We start from the raw sequence: 19,828 nt of genomic DNA, 5'->3' as shown, positions 1-19,828 counted from the left end.
TCCAATTTAATACAAGACATGATCTTCATCTTCATCCCTCTATTTGTGAATCCATTTTTATTGAGATTAATAGACCTATTAACTCTAAAAACATTGTCATTGGTACAGTATATAGATCACCATCCCTTGACCCTCTTCAATTTACGAACAAACTTGAATCTGTCTTACCAAAACTATCAAGAGAAAACAAAATTGTGTACATTCTCGGAGACTTCAATATTGATATCCTTAAATATGAATCAGATAACGATGCCCGACACTTTGTTAATTCCTTATTTAGCAATCATTACCTTCCCCGCATTCACAGACCATCTCGTATTACCAAAACTACAGCTACCCTGTTAGACAATATCATAAGCAATCAAATTGACTTTCCAAACTTGAGACAACAAAAACTTCCCCCTCTCAATACAACACTATAACTATAACACTATAGATAGAGGGCGGTTCATCGAATCCACATGCTTTGAGAGAAAGGACGCAGAATATTCTGTTTTTTAGTATAGTTTTACAGAGTTTTTGGGTCTGTTTTTGTGGGGTGTGTGTGTTAAGTAAACCCTATATACTACTACACATATTAGATATACGAACTCGAAACCTGTTTCAAGATTATGAGTAATAAAAACTCAGGCCCAAGTCGCGGTAGCGTAAAATCAGCGCCGAGTGGTGAGACTCGCGACAAGAGTCGTCGCGACAGACATGTGAGTGATAACGTAGGCCTAGCTACCGGGAACAGCGACAATGAAACTGTGAAGTGTAGTTGTTGTAAGGACGACATTATTGGTGGAGAAAAGTCAATTGAATGCCAGAAATGTTTAGAATGGACACATCAAACCTGTTCAGGTATGAATAATTCTGAATATAAGGCCCTTGAAAAGGGTAGACACAATCTAATGTGGTTCTGTGATAGCTGCTCAGGTCAAGTTTCTAAGTTGGTTAAAGATGGCGAAAATAGGCCATGTGGTGAAGAGAACTTTGTGAAACTAACTGAACGGTTAGATAATATCACTATGACAATTCAGAAACTTTTTGAATCTATAGAAAAGAAAGATGAGAATATTGAAAAGATAGTGGAAGAAAAAGTGAAAGTCTACATAGATGAGAGATTTGATAGACAAAGAAGAGAAAATAATATCATACTGCATAATGTGCCGGAAGTGGAAACTGATGACGTAGATGCGAGGAAGGAACAAGATAGAGTAAAGGCTATTGAAGTACTTAATTTTTTTAATGTAAATACGACAATATCAAAACCGATTAGACTTGGAACTAAGCGAAATGATGAGAAACCACGATTGCTTCGAATAACTGTAGATGGAGTTGAAGTCAAGAGAGAAATTTTGAAAAAAGCTAAAGGCTTAAAGCAAGCGGTAAATAAAGGCTACGATAGAATATTCCTCACACCGGATCTCACACCATCTCAAAGAGAAGAAAGTAATAAATTGAGAGCTCAGTTAAGGCTACGTAGAGATAAAGGTGAGAACGTTATTATAAGGAAGGGGAAGACCACTAAGAATACAAATGAACCTAATCGCACAGCACCTTTATTTTTACAAGAAGATTTTGATTTAGAAGAAGATATTTCGTTCAGAGACAATACTTTTGTTGAACATGATTTTGAACTTGCACCCCAAGAAGAATATTTAAGTTGTTTTTATACCAACGCAGAAGGGTTTTTGAACAAACGAAGCGAATTTTTTGTTTTGATAGAAGAAAGGAAACCGCACATAATTGGTATTACTGAAACATGGTTGAGCGATAATGTGCTAGACGCTGAAATAGCAATGAAAGGTTATAATTTGTTTCGCATGGAAAGAGCGAATAAAGCGCATGGTGGACTGTTATTATATGTTAATGAGAAACTACATGTTACCATTTGTAATGAATTGTGTCAATTAAATCCTGAATCGCTATGGTGTACTGTGGAAGTTGATAAACATAATAAAGTTCTGATAGGTCTTTGCTATAGGAGTATGTATAACACACCTGATGAAAATGAACAATTGTTTTACCAACTACGCTCTATTGAATCAGTACAATCGGACCACGTGTTGATAATTGGAGATTTTAACCTTAAAGAAATTAATTGGAAGGATATGTTGGTTAATGCTAGCGCTACACATCCTCCGCAACACTTTTTTTGAAATAATCAACGATTTATACTTGGTGCAACATGTCAAGAGTAATACACGACACAGAGATGGACAAAGATCATCCCAATTGGACCTCATTATTACTGATGATGATTTTCAGGTATCTAACCTACTACATTTACCCCCTTTAGGGAAAAGTGACCACGATTGTTTGTTTTGGCAGTACGTCTACAAACTTGATATTCCCAGTAAGGAAACCAAGTCATTTCACAACTACAACAAAGGCGATTATATAAGCATAAAACGTGATCTGAGTAATATTAATTGGTCCAATGAATTTGATAATCAAACTACCGATGAAATGTACAACAGTATTAATGAAGTATTGTGTAATATGACTGAGTTATATATTCCTACATTTGGAAGTACTCGTAGTAAAGGTCAGAATAAACCCTGAATGACATCAGCTGTTAAAAAATCAGTAAAAAAGAAATATCAACTGTACAAAAGCTTCAGAGAAACACAGAATGAGAGAGATCATATGGCTTACAAGAAACAGAACAATCGTACTAGGCAAGCTGTAAGGAACGCTCAAGCTACTTTCGAAAAAAAAATCTTGATGGAATTAAAAAAAAAACCAAAGAACTTTCATAAGTATGTTAGATCGAAACAGAAAGTAAAGACTGGAATAACAAAATTAGTAAATAATGATGGGTTAACCTCGGAAACTGACTACGAAATTAGTGAGGAACTCAACAAATGCTTCCAAACATTTTTCACCCAAGAAGATCCTGACGAAGACATAACCAATTTTAATTATGATACTTGTGACAAATAAGTTGAAAATATTGAGTTCTCCCAAGAAGATGTTTTTAAACAACTCCGAGGTGTGAAAATCGATAAAAGTCCTGGTCCAGACAACATCCATCCATCTCTACTTAATAAGTGTGCTGAGGAGTTATCAGAACCCTTGTATCTTTTATTCAAGAAGTCTACAGAGGAAGGTAAACTACCAAAAATATGGAAACGAGCTGATGTCTCTCCGATCTTTAAGAAAGGCAGCAAATCACAAGCGTCCAATTATCGACCGATAAGCCTAACATGTATTATTTGCAAGATCTTTGAACATATTATTCGCAACAACATACTACGACATGTTAAGAACAATGCAATACTAACAACAGAGCAACATGGTTTTGTTGAGAAGAAATCATGTCTGACAAATCTTTTAGAATTTATGGAAGATGTTACTAAGGCTTTGGATGACAACAATAATGTTGATGTCATATTTTTGGACTATAGTAAAGCCTTCGACAGCGTTCCTCATAGGAGATTACTCATGAAATTGGAGAGCTATGGAATCAAAGGTCAATTGTTATTATGGATCAAAGATTTTCTTGATAACAGACAACAAAGAGTCAAAGTGCGTCATGCTTCTTCCAGTTGGGCTGATGTAATTAGTGGAGTTCCACAAGGCTCTGTGTTGGGCCCTACATTGTTTTCATTATATATAAACGACCTACCAAAGTATGTGTCTATAGTCATATAAAGCTATTTGCTGATGATACAAAGATCTACTCAGTAGTTAACAACAGAAATGATGGACAATTATTACAAGAATCTTTAAACAATGCACTGCAGTGGGGTAGGGTTCGGACATTCAAATGTTCATTTTAAATATCAAATAGATGAAGTTGAACTGGAAACAGTTGAGAAAATAAAGGACCTAGGAGTACTAATTACTAATGACTGTAAACCAAGCCAACACTGCGCCAAAGTATCTCAGCGGGCCATGAACTGTTTAAGAAGCATCAGAAGTACTTTCGTATATATGGATAAGGATTGTTTTAACGTCATCTACAAGCATTATGTACGCCCACATCTCGAATTTTGTGTTCAAGTATGGAATCCGTATCTTCAAAAGGACATAAATGTAATTGAAAGAGTACAACGTCGTGCGACTAAATTAGTTCCATGTATCCGTTCATATTCATATGAAGATCGACTAAAGCTTCTTGGCCTAACAACCTTGTACGACAGAAGAATTCGAGGTGACCTGATTGAAGCATATAAAATTGTTAAAGATTTCGAGGGTGTAGCCAAGGATGACTTTTTCCAAATGAGAAGTAACATTAGCCGAATTACTCGAGGACATCACCTGAGATTTTTCAAGCCTATTTTCCATAAAGGATTGAACTGTAGAAGACATACCTTCTCACAACGAGTAATAAACCATTGTAACAGTTTACCAGCTGACGTTGTTAATTCTGAGACCACTAACACCTTCAAGAATCGCATCGACACAATGTAGTTGATATGGGGTTAAAAAGGCACATCGCCTAAACTTTCCCATTATAACTAAACTAAACTAAACTAAACTAAAAAGACAAAAAAATAAAATCATGGATGTCTGACGGCTAACTCAAATCTATAAAATATAAGCAGAAATTATATGCCAAATTTCTTCACCGTCCGACTCCCGTAAATGAAAAAGCTTATAAACTATACCACAATAAATTGAACTCTGTAATCAAAATTTCTAAAGCTAATTACTTCCAAAATATATTTCACAAACATAAAAATGATATCAAGGCAACTTGGAAGACAATTAATTCTCTGATTAACAAAAACAACAATCCAATACTCCCTTTAATTGCGATGGCGAATTGACCGAAGATCAGAAGAAAATTTCTAATGCGTTTAATAAATACTTTGTCGAAATTGGCCCCACCCTTGCTAATCAAATTCCCCGTGTAAACAAATCATTCAAAGAATTTTTACCAAATCCAAATCCAATATTTCTTAACCCAATTGATGAGTTTGAAATAGTCAAAATAATAACTTCTTTTGAAAATAATAAATCTCCAGGTATTGACGACTTTCATACCAAGGCCATTAAATACATTGCTGACCTGATTTCCCTCCCCCTGTGTCATATTTTTAATCTTGCCTTATCCAGCGGTGTGTTCCCAGAGAGGATGAAGCTGGCGCGCGTTACCCCTATATACAAATATGGTCCAAAATCTGATCTCTCTAATTATCAACCCATCTCCAATCTATCTATATTTTCGAAAGCCCTGGAAAGAGTAATTTATGACCGAATATTTTCATTTATTAACAAATTCAACATACTTTTCAACAGACAATACGGTTTCAGAAAGAGACACAACACGTCAATGGCTCTCATCGACCTGACAAATAAAATTATAGACGCTTTTGAAAACCGCCATCTTGCAATTGGCATTTTCATAGACCTTTCCAAGGCTTTTGATACTATTGACCACAGTATTCTTTTACACAAATTATCTCACTATGGAATTCGTGGATCAGCAATTAATCTCTTAAAAAGTTACCTCTACAATCGTGCCCAATGTACCAAATACTCTTACTCCATATCCATTTTAGTCCAATCACATGCAGCGTCCCTCAAGGATCTCTACTTGGCCCTCTCTTATTTATTCTATACATCAATGATATTCACGTCTCTTTTAAGCTCCTAAATTTTTTCCTTTATGCTGACGACACAACAGTACTTTATTCAAACAAAAATGTCCAATCCTTATTCAATACTGTCAACTCCAATTTGATCAATTTGTCCCAATATAATAAATAGGTAAAAAATGTAGCTTCATCCACTTTGGGACCCGACAACTATTAAAATCTATTGACTTATTGGCCAACAAAATTACCATAGACAACCATGATATATCTTGTGTACAATCAGCTAAGTTTTTAGGTGTAGCTATTGACAGCAATCTAACGTGGAAAAACATATTAAAGAAGTAGAGAATAAAACTTCCAAAAGCATTGGTATCATATCTAGGTTATCCTCATTTGTACCCCTTAATATTCTTCGAACCCTTTACTGCTCCTTCATTCTTCCCTATTTGAGCTACTGTAACATTGTTTGGGCCAACACTTCCGTATCCAACCTCAGTAAACTATCTGGCGCTCCATCGTAGTCCCATTCTTCCCATTTACTTTCCAACCTTAATCTCCTCAAACTCACTGATATAAACTTAATGCAACAAGGCAAATTTGTATTCTCAGCCCTGCATTACACTTTTCCAAATCATTTAAGCAATATGTTTATTTCCAATTTTTCTATTCACAATTACCCTACACGTTCTAGAACAGATATTTACATACCTATAATAATAATAATACCACATTTATATAGCGCCCTTTTCATGAGTAATCATGCTCAAAGGCGCTTTACAAGCATTATTACCCCCGTATTTTTTTTGGGATCAAACACGTATGGAAACATACTCCCATAATGCAGCCGGTAACCAGCGCAAAGTTGTGTCTAGATCTAACTGGGTACCCATTTATACACCTGGGTGGAGAGAGGCAACGTAAGTAAAGTATCTTGCCTACGGATACAAGCAATGCGGCGAGAGTTGGATTCGAACCTAGGTCTGACGATCGGTAGTCGAACGTCCAACACACTGCGCCACACGTGTTGTGGATTACCTATCCACAACACCAATTATTTTCAAAACAGTATTAGATACTCTGGTTCATCAATGATGAACAGTCTACCACCCCTAATTACAAATGCTGTTTCAATTACATCATTTTCCAAAAAAATTTAAACGACACCTAATATCAAACTATTAAAAGATAACAATCGAATGTCGCAATTTGATTTTTGCTGCTGTACTTTGATCTTCTGTGGTTTTGAGTTTTATTTACTGATACTATACAAACTGATTGATTTTTTTGTATTGCTTGTTTCTCTTAATTCCCACTCTTATACACATATCCATTTTATTTGCAAAGGCATACCCAGCACAAGACACCCACATCTTCTTGGGATTATTACAAAAAAAATGTTATTATAACGTAAACTGTAGAAGCCCATCTCACAAAGGTTTTTGAAATTAGACATTTTTGACAGTCTGCAATTTCCAAAATGCATTATGCATAAAACACACTTATAAATATTGCCAACATTTTCCTTATAACATGCATACCTTTGACAGGGAGAGTGAGTCCACTTGGTAAGGAAACTGATTTTGGAATGATGACCGAGGATTGAGAACTTCCAAACATACTTGATTTTGTACTTGAACTTTGAACTGCTTTTTGTAAATCTAAAAAGTAATTGCCCTTTCATATTATTCAAATTAAATTTAAAGCAAAATCATGAACTATTTGTTGGAAATAAATAAAACTTTGCTTAATTGTATCTACACAATAATAATTTGTGTTTTTTAAAGATGTATTGTCCCCCTGAAAAACATTTTTTCGATCCAATTTTTGGTCAAAGTGGATTTAACTATTATGTTACATCATGTAGGGAAAAAAATGGCCAAAAAAAAAAATTTTTTAAGAATTACTGTAATTAAAATTTTTAAAATGGTCAAATTGGCTGCCAGCCAACGGGTAGGACATAAGCAGTAAATCGTATCATTTCATCTCGTTAGGGGTCTAGAATTTCTTAACATTTCATAAAATGTTAATTTTATAGTTAACAACATTCAGGAATATTTATTCATAAAAAAGAAATCAATAATACAACTGCCAAAAGGCTGAAAAGTAGTATTTTACAATATTTGATAAAAAGAATATATAAATATGTATACAGTAAATAGTAAAACTAGTTTAAAAAAAAAAATTAACACATTAAAATTTGTCCACCGGTAAGTTAAATAGTGCCAGCCTATTCAACATTCAATGAAACATCATTAGTCCAGTAAAAATATGGTTGAACCTAGAACAAATTGCAACAGAATTTTGTTTTTGTTTTATTTGGTTGATATGGTGAACATGAACATCATATCCAAAGTTTACCAAAATCGGACAGCGGGAAGTGGGTTAATTAGCATAAATTCAAAATGGCCACCATTTGCTATTTTAAAGCCCCATATCTCCTTAACGGTTGGATTTAGACCACCTATATGCATTACGAGTAGATATAAATGTGATATTAAACATTCTAACTGGCATATTTAAATTTCCATAGGACGTACCTATGACGTCATATGGTAGTTGTGACGTCATAAATTATGTTATAAATGTTTAAATGACATTATACTATGCGAACAATTTAGAAACTGCAGAAAAACAAGTTTCCTCCTTGTTGAAATGAACATAATTTCCAAAGTTTACCAAAATCGGACGTCAGGAAGTTTGTTAATTAGCATAAATTAAAAATGGCCGCTATTTACTATATCATTTTGAAGCCCTATATCTCCTTAATGGTGGTTTTAGACCACCAAAGTGCATTGCGAGTAGATATAAATGTGACATTAAACTTCCCAATTAGCACATTTAAATTACCATATGACGTAAATATGACGTCATAAGGTAGTTGTGACGTCATATATTATGTTATAACTGCTTAAATGGCATTATCCCATGCTAAAAAATGTAGAAACTGCAGGAAAACAATTTTCTAACAATTTCCTGTTGAAATGAACATGATATCCTAAGTTCACCAAAATCAGACTTCAAGAGGGTCAATTAGCATAAATTCAAAATACCATTTTGAAGCCCTGTATCTCCTTAGCGGTTGGGTTTAGACAGCCTATGTGCATTACGAGTAGATATATATGTAAAAACCATTGAAATTTATCATTAAGTTTCCATTTACAAAATCTTATGAAAATAGATATTCTACAGAACCGTATGAAAGGTGATCATCAACTGTATTTCCGAAACTGATTTGTACTCAAGCGCACATCTTGTTTTGTGTTTTCTAAAACTACATCTTTTAGAACTTTATCTCTTTAAATTGGTAAAGGAATAAAAACAATATTTTAATGAGGCGATTGATTGTGGGTCAGGCAATTCAAACCCATCATTCCCACAAACTCATCTCAATTAAAATGAAAATGATAAATGTCATACTGTAGTTTTCTGTATAGTCAGCATCTCCATTCTGCTCTTTCAAATTTGCTATTTCATTGCATCTGTTTGATGTCGATCATTTATGAGACAACAACTTTTTATGATGTTTTATATAATGTTTATCTTTTGAATGCTGTTTCCAAGATTCAATGAGCATATAACAAGGACACTTCATCCTAGTGTTAACTAGGATGAAGAACCATCAGTTAAAAGATACACATCAACGGAATCCAAAAAGGGGTTGTTAAGGTAATACAGTAATTTTCAAACTTGCCACTACTAATTACAGTATTTTTTTTTTCGACAAGACAGTATTCAATTTCCTTGACATAAAATGTCAGAAAAATGGAATAGAAACTTTGAATGCAGATGGGGATCTATTAAATATCTTACTTTGCCATAATTAAAAAAAGCGATTGCGTTTTAAGACAGAAGAAGCAAAAAATAGTAGAATAATTGGTACTTAAAGAAAACATCTTAAGGAGCAAATTTGCAACATCTTTGTAATGCTCTGCACTTGCAAAGAAACAGGGGGATGCATTCTATTCTAAGCAAGAACTGTTTGGTCCAAAATTTAAAAAGACATCAGAAAAGCCAATTGTGATATATCGAAATAACGGCTGTAACATAAAGTCTAGTAATAAAACACATTCATCATGGCGCATAACCACGAGTGTCCGTGTGATTGATTCTGCACGATAAAAACCGTTGTCTTCATCATAACCCACAAACATAACATTGGCGACTAGGATAGGATTAAAATTTTAACGTTGATGATACAATATGGATGTATTTAGTAACCAAATAAAGGCTTTTAATCCGGATGAAGACCAAAGAAATACGGGGTCCAGATGGACAAAATGGACACGCCGAATAGAAACGTACTTCACGGCGAAAAACATCAATGTAGACGCCCGGAAGAAGGCGCAGCTATTGCTACTTGCAGGGAGTAAGGTATACGATATCTATGATACTTTAGCCGAAGATAATGATACGTATGATGATTTGATTAGAAAACTAAATGGGTATTTTCACCCACTACAAGATTCAGCTTTATCAGTATACACGTTTCGTGAGTTAAAACAGGGAGTACATGAGACCGTTGATCAATTTGTAACACGGCTAAAAATCGAAGGCGAACACTGCCAGTTTAATAATCTAGATAACGAAATACGTGCTCAAATACTACAGAAAACAAGCAACAAAAAGCTAAGGAGAGAAATATTTAAACACCCAGCATGGACATTGGCAGAGGTATTAAATGAAGCGAGATCTCTAGAAACAGCAAAATTACGAGCGGAGAGCATTGAAAATCCTAAACCCAATTTCGATGATGGCGGTACTGAACAATCAGGTGAGATAAATAAAGTAAAGAGAAGCTCTAACCCACCGAACACTAAATGTAGAAATTGCAAGGGTTGGTTCCCTCACAGTGGACAGTGTCCAGCAAGCGATAAAAAATGCTATAATTGCAGTAAAATTGGCCATTTTGCAAGTTGTTGTCGCAATACACAGCAGCACGCATCACATTATCAGCAGAGAGGAGGACGCGGTACACGAGGACGCGGTGCACGCGGAGGACGCGGAAGTAGTGCTTCACGTCGCGCGCGTGGTCACCGAGTCAACCAAACTCAAAGACAACAACACGATTATTACGAGGACGATGAGGAACATGATATGTTTATGTGTACTAATGATGATAGATTACATAGAGATAAGTTTAGAATTGTATTAAATGTAAATGGTAGTGAGTTACAAATGTACATAGATACACAAGCTGATGACACAATAATGAGTATCGATACTTACAATAAGTATTTTAGTAATATTCCAATCACTAATGATGATATCATACCACTCAAAACTTATAGTGGTGAGAGATTAAAGATACTTGGTAAAGTAAAGTGTAATGTTATTGATTGTGATGGTAATGCACACAACTTAACTGCTAATGTGGTTGATTACAGTAATAGACCTACACTACTAGGACTAGATTGGCTTGCTGTTGTAAAGTTAAATTGGAAAGAGATCACGAAAGGGTTAAACTCTAAAACTGTAAATAGTTGTAAGCAAGACAAGAATGTAGAACAACATAACACATCTGTAAATAAGGGTAAAAATGACGTTATGACGTTGAACGATTTACTAAACAAATATGGTAAATTATTTGAAGATTCGTATGAGGGCATGAAACATGAACTTGCTCAAATTAATGTTAAAGAAAATGTTACCCCTGTGTATGTTAAAGCAAGATTTGTCCCCTATGCCAACAAATGTAAAGTTGAAAATGAGCTTAAGAAATTGGAGGAAAATAGTGTTATACACAAAGTAGATAAGAGTGATTGGGCAACACCAATCGTAGTTGTTCCAAAAAGCGATGGCACAGTTAGAATCTGTGGCTATTATAGTGTAACGATCAATAAGTTTATTGATGATGAGGTATATAGCCTTCCAAGCTCAGATGATTTATATGCAGAGTTAGCAGGAAAATGTATTTTTACTAAATTAGATTTATCCCATGCATATGCTCAACTAAATCTAGATGATGAGAGTCAAAAATATGTTACAATTAACACCCATAAAGGTCTTTACTCATACAACAAACTACCATACGGTGTAAAACCAGCCTCAAAAATATTCCAGGGTAAAATGGATAAGATTTTGAATGGTATTAATAATGTATTATGTAATCAGGACGATGTGCTGATTAGTACAAAGACAGTCAAGGAAAACTTGGCAATAATCGAAGAAGTTTTTCGACGATTTGACCACTATAATGTTCGTTTGAAGAGAGCGAAATGTAAATTCCTAGAAGATGAAGTAATATATCTTGGACTTAGAGTTGACAAACATGGAATCGCACCGATTGACGACAAAGTTAAACCAATCAAAGATGCAGCGAGACCAGAAACTGTTACACAGCTTCGATCATTTCTTGGCATGGTGCAATTTTATTCAAAATTCATGCCAAATCTGTCTACGCGCATACAACCGTTGAACATGCTGCTTCGTGACGATGTCGAGTGGCAATGGAAAAATGAACAAGAACAAGCTTTTAAATGGTGCAAAGAAAGCCTAAGCAGCGAATCATGTCTGACACACTACGATACTAAGCGAAAAATAATTCTTGAATGCGATGCTAGTCAGTATGGAATCGGATCGGTAATAATGCATCAGATGGATGATGGATCGAGGTTACCCATACACTACGCTTCAAGAACATTAACCAAAAGTGAAATAAATTACAGCATGATAGAAAAAGAGGCACTTGCAATCATCTACGGCATCAAACGATTTTACAAATATCTTATGGGTAGAAAGTTTACCATCAAGACGGACCATAAACCACTTCTGAAAATCTTTGGTCCAACTACTGAAGTCCCAGTAATGGCTGCAGGACGTATCCAAAGATGGGCTCTTCTGTTAAACCAATACGATTATGATATACAGTATATTTCGTCAAACGAGAACGCGGTTGCAGATGCTTTATCGCGACTACCAATAAAGAGCGATGAATGCGACCTAGAGCAAAGCATATTTAACGTTACCGCGATTGAAGACGACTTTCCGATAACAGCAAAAGACATTGAGAAAGAAACACTAAAAGACAATATATTATGTAAAGTACTTAACTATGTAAAACATGGATGGCCAAACGTTGACAATTTTGATGATGATATAAAACCATATGTAAACAGACAACTTGAGCTATCGTGTGAAGGCAATTGCTTACTTTGGGGCTCCAGGGTCATAATCCCTTCTAAACTACGTTCTAAAGTGCTTGATGAAATGCATTGGGAGCATCCCGGAATATGTGCGATGAAAGCCATTGCCAGATCATACGTATGGTGGCCCAAGTTGGACTGTGATATTGAAGTAGTAGTTAAGAGATGTAATACTTGTCAGAGTATGAGAAATGTCCCACCTAGCACCCCCTTAATACCTTGGAAATGGCCCAGTAGACCGTTTCAGAGAGTACATATAGATTTTGCAGAAAAGAACGGCGACAATTTTTTGATTTTGATAGACAGTCATTCTAAATGGATTGACGTTAAGTACATGAGAAGCACTACCAGTGCTAATACGATCGATGAGTTAAGATTAATCTTTGCCGAACATGGTATTCCTGAGGAATTGGTGTCCGATTCAGGTCCACAATTAATTTCTGATGAGTTTGAAAGATTTTGCAAACTTAATGGTATCAAACACACGCTAAGTCCCATTTATCACCCAGCTAGCAATGGTGCAGCTGAAAGGGCAGTACAGGTTGTCAAAAGTGCATTAACTAAACAGGTACTAGATGGCAAAAAAGTACACTATGAAACATAGATTAGCTAATTTCCTATTAAGGTATAGGACTTACTCCTGCTGAGTTATTAATGAAACGTAAGTTACGTACACGACTATCTTTAGTTAGTCCAAACATGGCTCAAAGGGTCGAAGAAAAACAAAAGTCACAGAAAGTGCAAAGAGATAGTCATGTTAATCAAGAAAGACAATTTCATATCGATGATAATGTTTTAATTAAGAACATGCGACCCAAATCCAAAGAAGAAAAATGGTTGAAGGGAGTCGTAACCCAATGTTTAGGACCTAGAAAGTATAAAATCCATACTTCACACGGTGTCAAAGTGATGCACCCTGATCACATGATTGTTGATACAGGTAGTACACAATCTACTCAAAATGTTGAGAGGAGTGATGTGAATGTATTTAAAAGTCCTAATACTAAACCACACAGAATTAAGAAAGCAAGAAGCAGGTTGATCGAAGAAGCATAATTTTATTAGAAGTTCAAATTAAAAATGTTGGTTATTGTTCGAAGTGTTTAACAAAGAAGAAAATGTTTGATTTTAAGTCTTACTTTAGTTTTTAGACATATGCACTGTACGGTACTTTAGTTACAAAACATCACAATAGTATGTACAGGTACTGTAGTCATAGAAGATGCTACTTATATAAGAATACGAGAGGCATATGATTGTTATCGTTAGAATTTAGAGTAGAGTTTTATAATGTTTTGAAGTTTTGGTTTCGGTTTTTTTTAACAATTTAGTCTTTAATCATTAATCTGACATAACTCGTAAAATAATATACACTGTCTGTCATACTTAACTTATAGAAGGAAGTGATGTGATATATCGAAATAACGGCTGTAACATAAAGTCTAGTAATAAAACACATTCATCATGGCGCATAACCACGAGTGTCCGTGTGATTGATTCTGCACGATAAAAACCGTTGTCTTCATCATAACCCACAAACATAACACCAATGAAGTATTTTGACGGCGCCAACATTACATTTTCTATGTATGTACTTTGGATTGGAAACTTACTGTGATCCAACTCCATATTTAGGATGGGGTCAAATTATTAAATCCCAGACTCATTACTTAATTAAGAATCCTATTTCTTTAAATATATATGAGATATATATGCAGTTATAAAAAGTTGCAGTTGCAGAAAATTAACTGGAATGTTCTATTTCATGTTGTGAAGGGTGGCCGAATAACTTCTGATACCCATGATCTTAACCTGGATGTGGTAAATGTTCTACTATTTTCATGAGATTAAAAACATTTTTTTCTTTCGGTTTCTATATTTTCCCCTTAGAATAATGCCAATTGAGCATTATTGTGACAAAATACATGACGTCATATGTCTTATGACATCATAGGTACGTTATATGGCAATTTAAATATGCTAATTATAAAGTTTAATATCACATTTATATCTACTCTCAATGCACTTAGGTGGTCTAAAACCAAGCGTTAAGGAGATATGGAGCTTCAAAATGGTATGATAAATAGCGGCCATTTTGAATGTATGCTAATTAACCCACTTCCTGACGTCCGATTTTGGTAAACTTTGGAGATAATGTTCATTTTAACAAGGAGAATGTCAAGAAACATGTTTTCTTGCAGTCCCTAAATTGTTCGAATAGTATAATGTCATTTAAACAGTTATAACATAATATATGACGTCACAACTACCATATGACGTCATAAGTACGTCATTTGGAAATTTAAATATGCTAATTAGAATGTTTAATATCACATTTATATCTACTCGTAATGCACTTAGGTGGTCTAAATCCAACCGTTAGAGAGATATGAGGCTTCAAAATAGCAAATGGCGGCCATTTTGAATTTATGCTAATTAACCCACTTCCCGATGTCCGATTTTGGTAAACTTTGGATATGATTATTCATTTGAACCATATTTACCAGACAAAACAAAAAAAAATTCTGTTGCAATTTGTTCTAGGTTCACCCTATTTTTGACTTATCTTTACTGGACTACATTATTAGCAGACGTTGTCAATTCTGAGACCACTAACACCTTCAAGAATCGCATCGACACAATGTAGTTGATATGGGGTTAAAAAGGCACATCGCCTAAACTTTCCCATTATAACTAAACTAAACTAATTAATGAGTCGATCTAAATCTCTCTGTACGACCAAATGGGATTTCGAGTAGAGGCTTACACACAGACCTCAGGGTTCTGCTAATGTCACGAACAGGGGGAAGAATGCTTCTAAATGTATCAGACTTTATTATTCCTTTACCAAATTTCTGTAAGAGTTGGACTCTTTCTGTTATCTAGCGATGGAAGGTCTGACAATTGAAGAGCAGACTCATAGGATACATAGTTCATGCCATAAATGATTCGTAGAGCTCTTTTTAAACTCTTTCTATTGACTTAGTTTGGTCTTTCGTAATCGAACTGTGCCACACAGGGCATGCATATCAACTAAAGGACATTTGTAGCAAGTATATACTTGTAGTAGATCTTTAGAAGGCGCCTTGGCTTTCTTAAGTATAATCAAAGTGTACAAACGTCGAAATGCTTTAGCAACAATATCATGAATATGCATATCCCATTTAAGGTTATCCTGCAAGATGAAAATATAAAAAATTCTGCACAATCGTGCGTGTCAATTTTGAGAAATCATCGATTGATTTTAGTACTCTATTTTGATATACATCGCAATGTATCAGCGTGAGTGATTTGGTCTCGCGAAGGAAACATGTTCAAAATTATCCGCAATGTCCAAAAATCTGTAACATGTGATTGTATTTCACCAATCATGTTATCACAAACAGAAATAATCTCGCAATATTTCGCCCGCTGAATAAATATATACCTTTATTTCACAACAAACAAACTGGACGGTTTGTTTGTTGATATATATTTACTCCATTGTGTTGGTTTCAGGGGGTGTTTTCCTTTCGCACCTGCATTGTATTTTGACTCCAAATTAATTCAGCTAACTTTATTCTGAATACCACACCTTAGAATTAGGCCTCATAAGTACTTTTATGAAAGAGATTCACATAAAAAGTAACAAATAAATACTTGCTATTATTTATAAATAAAAATTGGTGATTTTACAGACGTGTTTCTTGCACACTTTCGCATACTCAACTTTAAATATTTTCGTTTCTGTGGAGCGCCAAAGAAACAATAATAGAGGGCTAAAAATGCGTCTACATTTAATGCATTTATTGGTGAAATGCATGTTTAATTTGTTCAATATATTTTGTCAATTTGTCAATAAAAATGCTGTAATATGTTACTGCTGATACTTTTCTATTTTCAAAGAATATTAATCGATCTTAACATAAACATCACTACTTACCCTAGGCCTAGTCATAAGGGCGACCTAAGGGGATATGATGAATTTGTGGATTTTATTCTGAAAGTTAACAAAACCGTGTAAAGTATCAACAGCAACATTTTATTTGTATTGACAGTGACAAAATATATTGAATTGAACATGATTTTCACCAAAATATGAGTTAAATAGATGGATTTCACATAGTTTTTAGCCCTCTATTAATGTTGCTCTTTTGCCGTTCCATAGAAACAAAATATTGAACACAGATTATGCGAAATTCGCATGAGAAAAACATCTTTAAAATCATCAATTTATTTAAAGAATGTATTGTTATTTTTGGATTCTTCTTCATCTAATTCTAAGGTGTGGTATTCAGGATAAAGTTGGTTAACAAATTTAGATTTAAAATACAAGGCATTTTGCGAAAGAGAACTATTGGTAATCTTAGGTCTTGGGTCTTAGGTTTTGTGATCCTAGGTCTTAGGGGGTCTTAGCTTTTGTGATCTCGTCACCCAACCCCCCGACCCCCCCCCCCCCCCCCAAAAAAAAACCACAGCAGTGTGTACAAAATCAACACATGTATCCTTCGCGAGTCAGTCAAGGAAGTTTGGTTTATTTTTCTACTTAAACGTTGTAAACGGACATTTTTATCGAAAAAAGATGATATGCTTGTATGAAAATTGTTTCCTGCTCAACATGGTGTATGATTATGGTTTGTTAGAAACACAGTTTAGAGAAAATAAGAGGCTAAAAGATAGCTAGCCTATACAACCAACGTCCTAGCCTGGTAGGCCTAGCTCCCTACTAGAGGCTACTGTTATTATTAGAATTGAAACAATTTTAACCATTTAAAGAACAAAAAATGATCGCAATATATAAAATGCAGTTTTTTACAAAAAATGTGTAGGGAAATAGTGTCTTTAAAAAGAGTTAGAAAGGCACATACACAAGTTTTCTGCTAGTTCTGACAAGTCATAGTTCTTTGTGAATGTATTATCTGCAATTACATTGGCTACTTCTGTGAATGCTGTCTGAGGCACAAGTCTTGGTAGCAATGGCACTAGCCTTCTACCCTCTATGGACCATTCCACTGAATTGTTACTACCGCTTAGTCTGAAATATGAAATATGAAATAAACTTTATTATTATTTATTATTTGATCTTTCGCAATATTTAATACCAAGAGGAATTATTGGAATTCCATTCATTTGCAATACAGCGTTCAGTGAACAGTTCTGTTAGTGTTAACGTACTTGTTCGAATTTGATTTAGCTTAAACTTAGCATTAAAACAAATCACGGAATGCCTTGGCCTAGAGACTATAGGCATGTTAAAACTTTGATTGGGTGATAACAAGCATACTACGATGACCAATTCTTATTGTTTGACTTAAAAATTTGAAATTTACCATTTTGTTTTCTTAATCATTCTGCCATGTTTTGATACCCATCGGTTAACGCTATATTTCAGAAATAAGTTTCTTAATGTACATAAGGTTTTTTCAAGGTTTGATGTGCAGATCAATTTGTTTGGGAGTGGGAGGAGCTTCCTAATGAAGACCAGGTAAAAAATAATTAGTTTACCTTTCTGCTACTGTTGCTAACTTTTCATCATTTACAGCTCTACGTACTTCAGCTCTGTGCCGTTCTGTTGATATGCTACCATAGTATTAAAAAAAATCAAAATTATATTAGAATACTATTTGACATCTTCAAACTTATTATATATATATAATTTATAAAGATTCTTCGGGGGCAGGATGACATTTTTTAAAACTCGGAATTGTTTCACACATCATACGATGTGGGAGGTTAGACAATTCAAAGAGGGTTGAATATGTTAACCCGCCACCCACCCTCCTCTTTTGGGAAAGGGTGAGGTGAAAGGAGAAAATATTTCAGACTTTTTCTCATTGTATACGCGATATAGATTATCTATTTAAATGATTGGTTCTTACACTAATTAACATTGATTATCATTGTGAGCAATGCAATAACTAAATTTTCGAAAAAAGTATGGCAAGTAAGAGCGCACTTTATTTTATGTAAAGGCCTTTTTTATTTAGACATTTTTTAACACATATTATAAATATTTTAGTTTATATTTGGGTTTTTATGTCATGTATTTTATTATATAATGTGTATTGTCAACTATACTTTAATTACTTACATTATTGTATAAACAGTTAATTAGCGTAGGTTTCATAGCAAACAATTTACAACATAAATTATAGTGTAAAAAATATTTTAACAAATAAGCAAACCAAACAGAACTCAACTGTAGCAGAGAAGAAAATTACACTTTTGTTTGTTACCAAATTGGGTATAAACCTGTGTAATTTTCTTGTTAAATCCTCAGATCCAAAGTATTGTGTTTAGCTTTTCATGAGGTAGGCCTAGCCTAGTACACATTGTTGGAAAGGCTTGGCGCCTTGGTTAAAAAATCAAAACGCGAGACAATAATAAAGACAAGAACAAGGCACTCCCTGTTTATATTATTTTGCAATTATTAGGCGATGAACGAACTTGTTTATTTAAAAAATCGATGAAAAGCATGCAACAACGCCGGCCCAAAATATGCCTCGCATAAGGTTTATATATCGCAAATAGCGTGAGCGATGCATGGTGGGAAGGGTTTGGGAGCAATAGCGCCACCATACGAAAAAATCTCCTGCGAATTAACTTTTTGAACTTGGGACCCCTGCTTTAATTTACAGTAGTCCTATGTGGAGGCCAGTTTGGAAACTACCTGAGGCATCCAAAGTCTGTAGAGAATTACTAAAGTGTGAATGTAAAAAGCTGCCCTTGTGCATAGTTACATAAAAATTGGTGTGGTTGCAATGACATCATTATATTGTTTTCAGTGTGTTCATGCAACTTATATAATCATAAGCTTTAATTTGATGCCAAACTTGAAAAATGTATGACTTTTAAAATTGTTTACAATACAAACTTATTTATTACCCGAGTTTATATTGTTATGATGTCATTACATTGTTCAAAATATTTCACATGCTTGTGTTAATTATACTATTATGATAGTTGTATTTTACATGTCATAAGCTTTAATCTGATACCAAACTTGCCATATTTATTTGATTTCTTACAATTTTTCATGAAGTTAAAATGACGTCAATTGTTCAAATATTTGGGCACCCCCTTCTAGAATTGTTAGGTCCTAAAGAAGGTTTCTGCCAAGTTTGGTGCTTTTGTCACAAAGTGCACAAAAAAAGTGCTAAGCGAAGAACGAGT

The 19,828-nt window shown here is 34.5% G+C and overlaps 1 protein-coding gene across 1 annotated transcript in view; it reads right to left on the bottom strand.

Moving 5' to 3' along the window:
- LOC140048700 (BRCA2-interacting transcriptional repressor EMSY-like) overlaps positions 1-19,828 on the bottom strand; it is a 54,289-nt gene that overhangs the window by 25,049 nt on the left and 9,412 nt on the right. Inside the window, exons 3-5 of the mRNA XM_072093470.1 lie at positions 18,161-18,235; positions 17,524-17,690; positions 7,073-7,192 (exon numbers count right to left, since the gene is read on the bottom strand). Of these exons, the coding sequence (XP_071949571.1) occupies positions 7,073-7,192; positions 17,524-17,690; positions 18,161-18,235 (362 nt within the window). The remainder of the gene's footprint in view (positions 1-7,072; positions 7,193-17,523; positions 17,691-18,160; positions 18,236-19,828) is intronic.

The sequence above is a fragment of the Antedon mediterranea genome, chromosome 5 (assembly GCF_964355755.1).
Source record: "Antedon mediterranea chromosome 5, ecAntMedi1.1, whole genome shotgun sequence".
Lineage (NCBI taxonomy): Eukaryota > Metazoa > Echinodermata > Crinoidea > Comatulida > Antedonidae > Antedon > Antedon mediterranea.
This window is presented reverse-complemented; position numbering and strand designations above follow the sequence as displayed.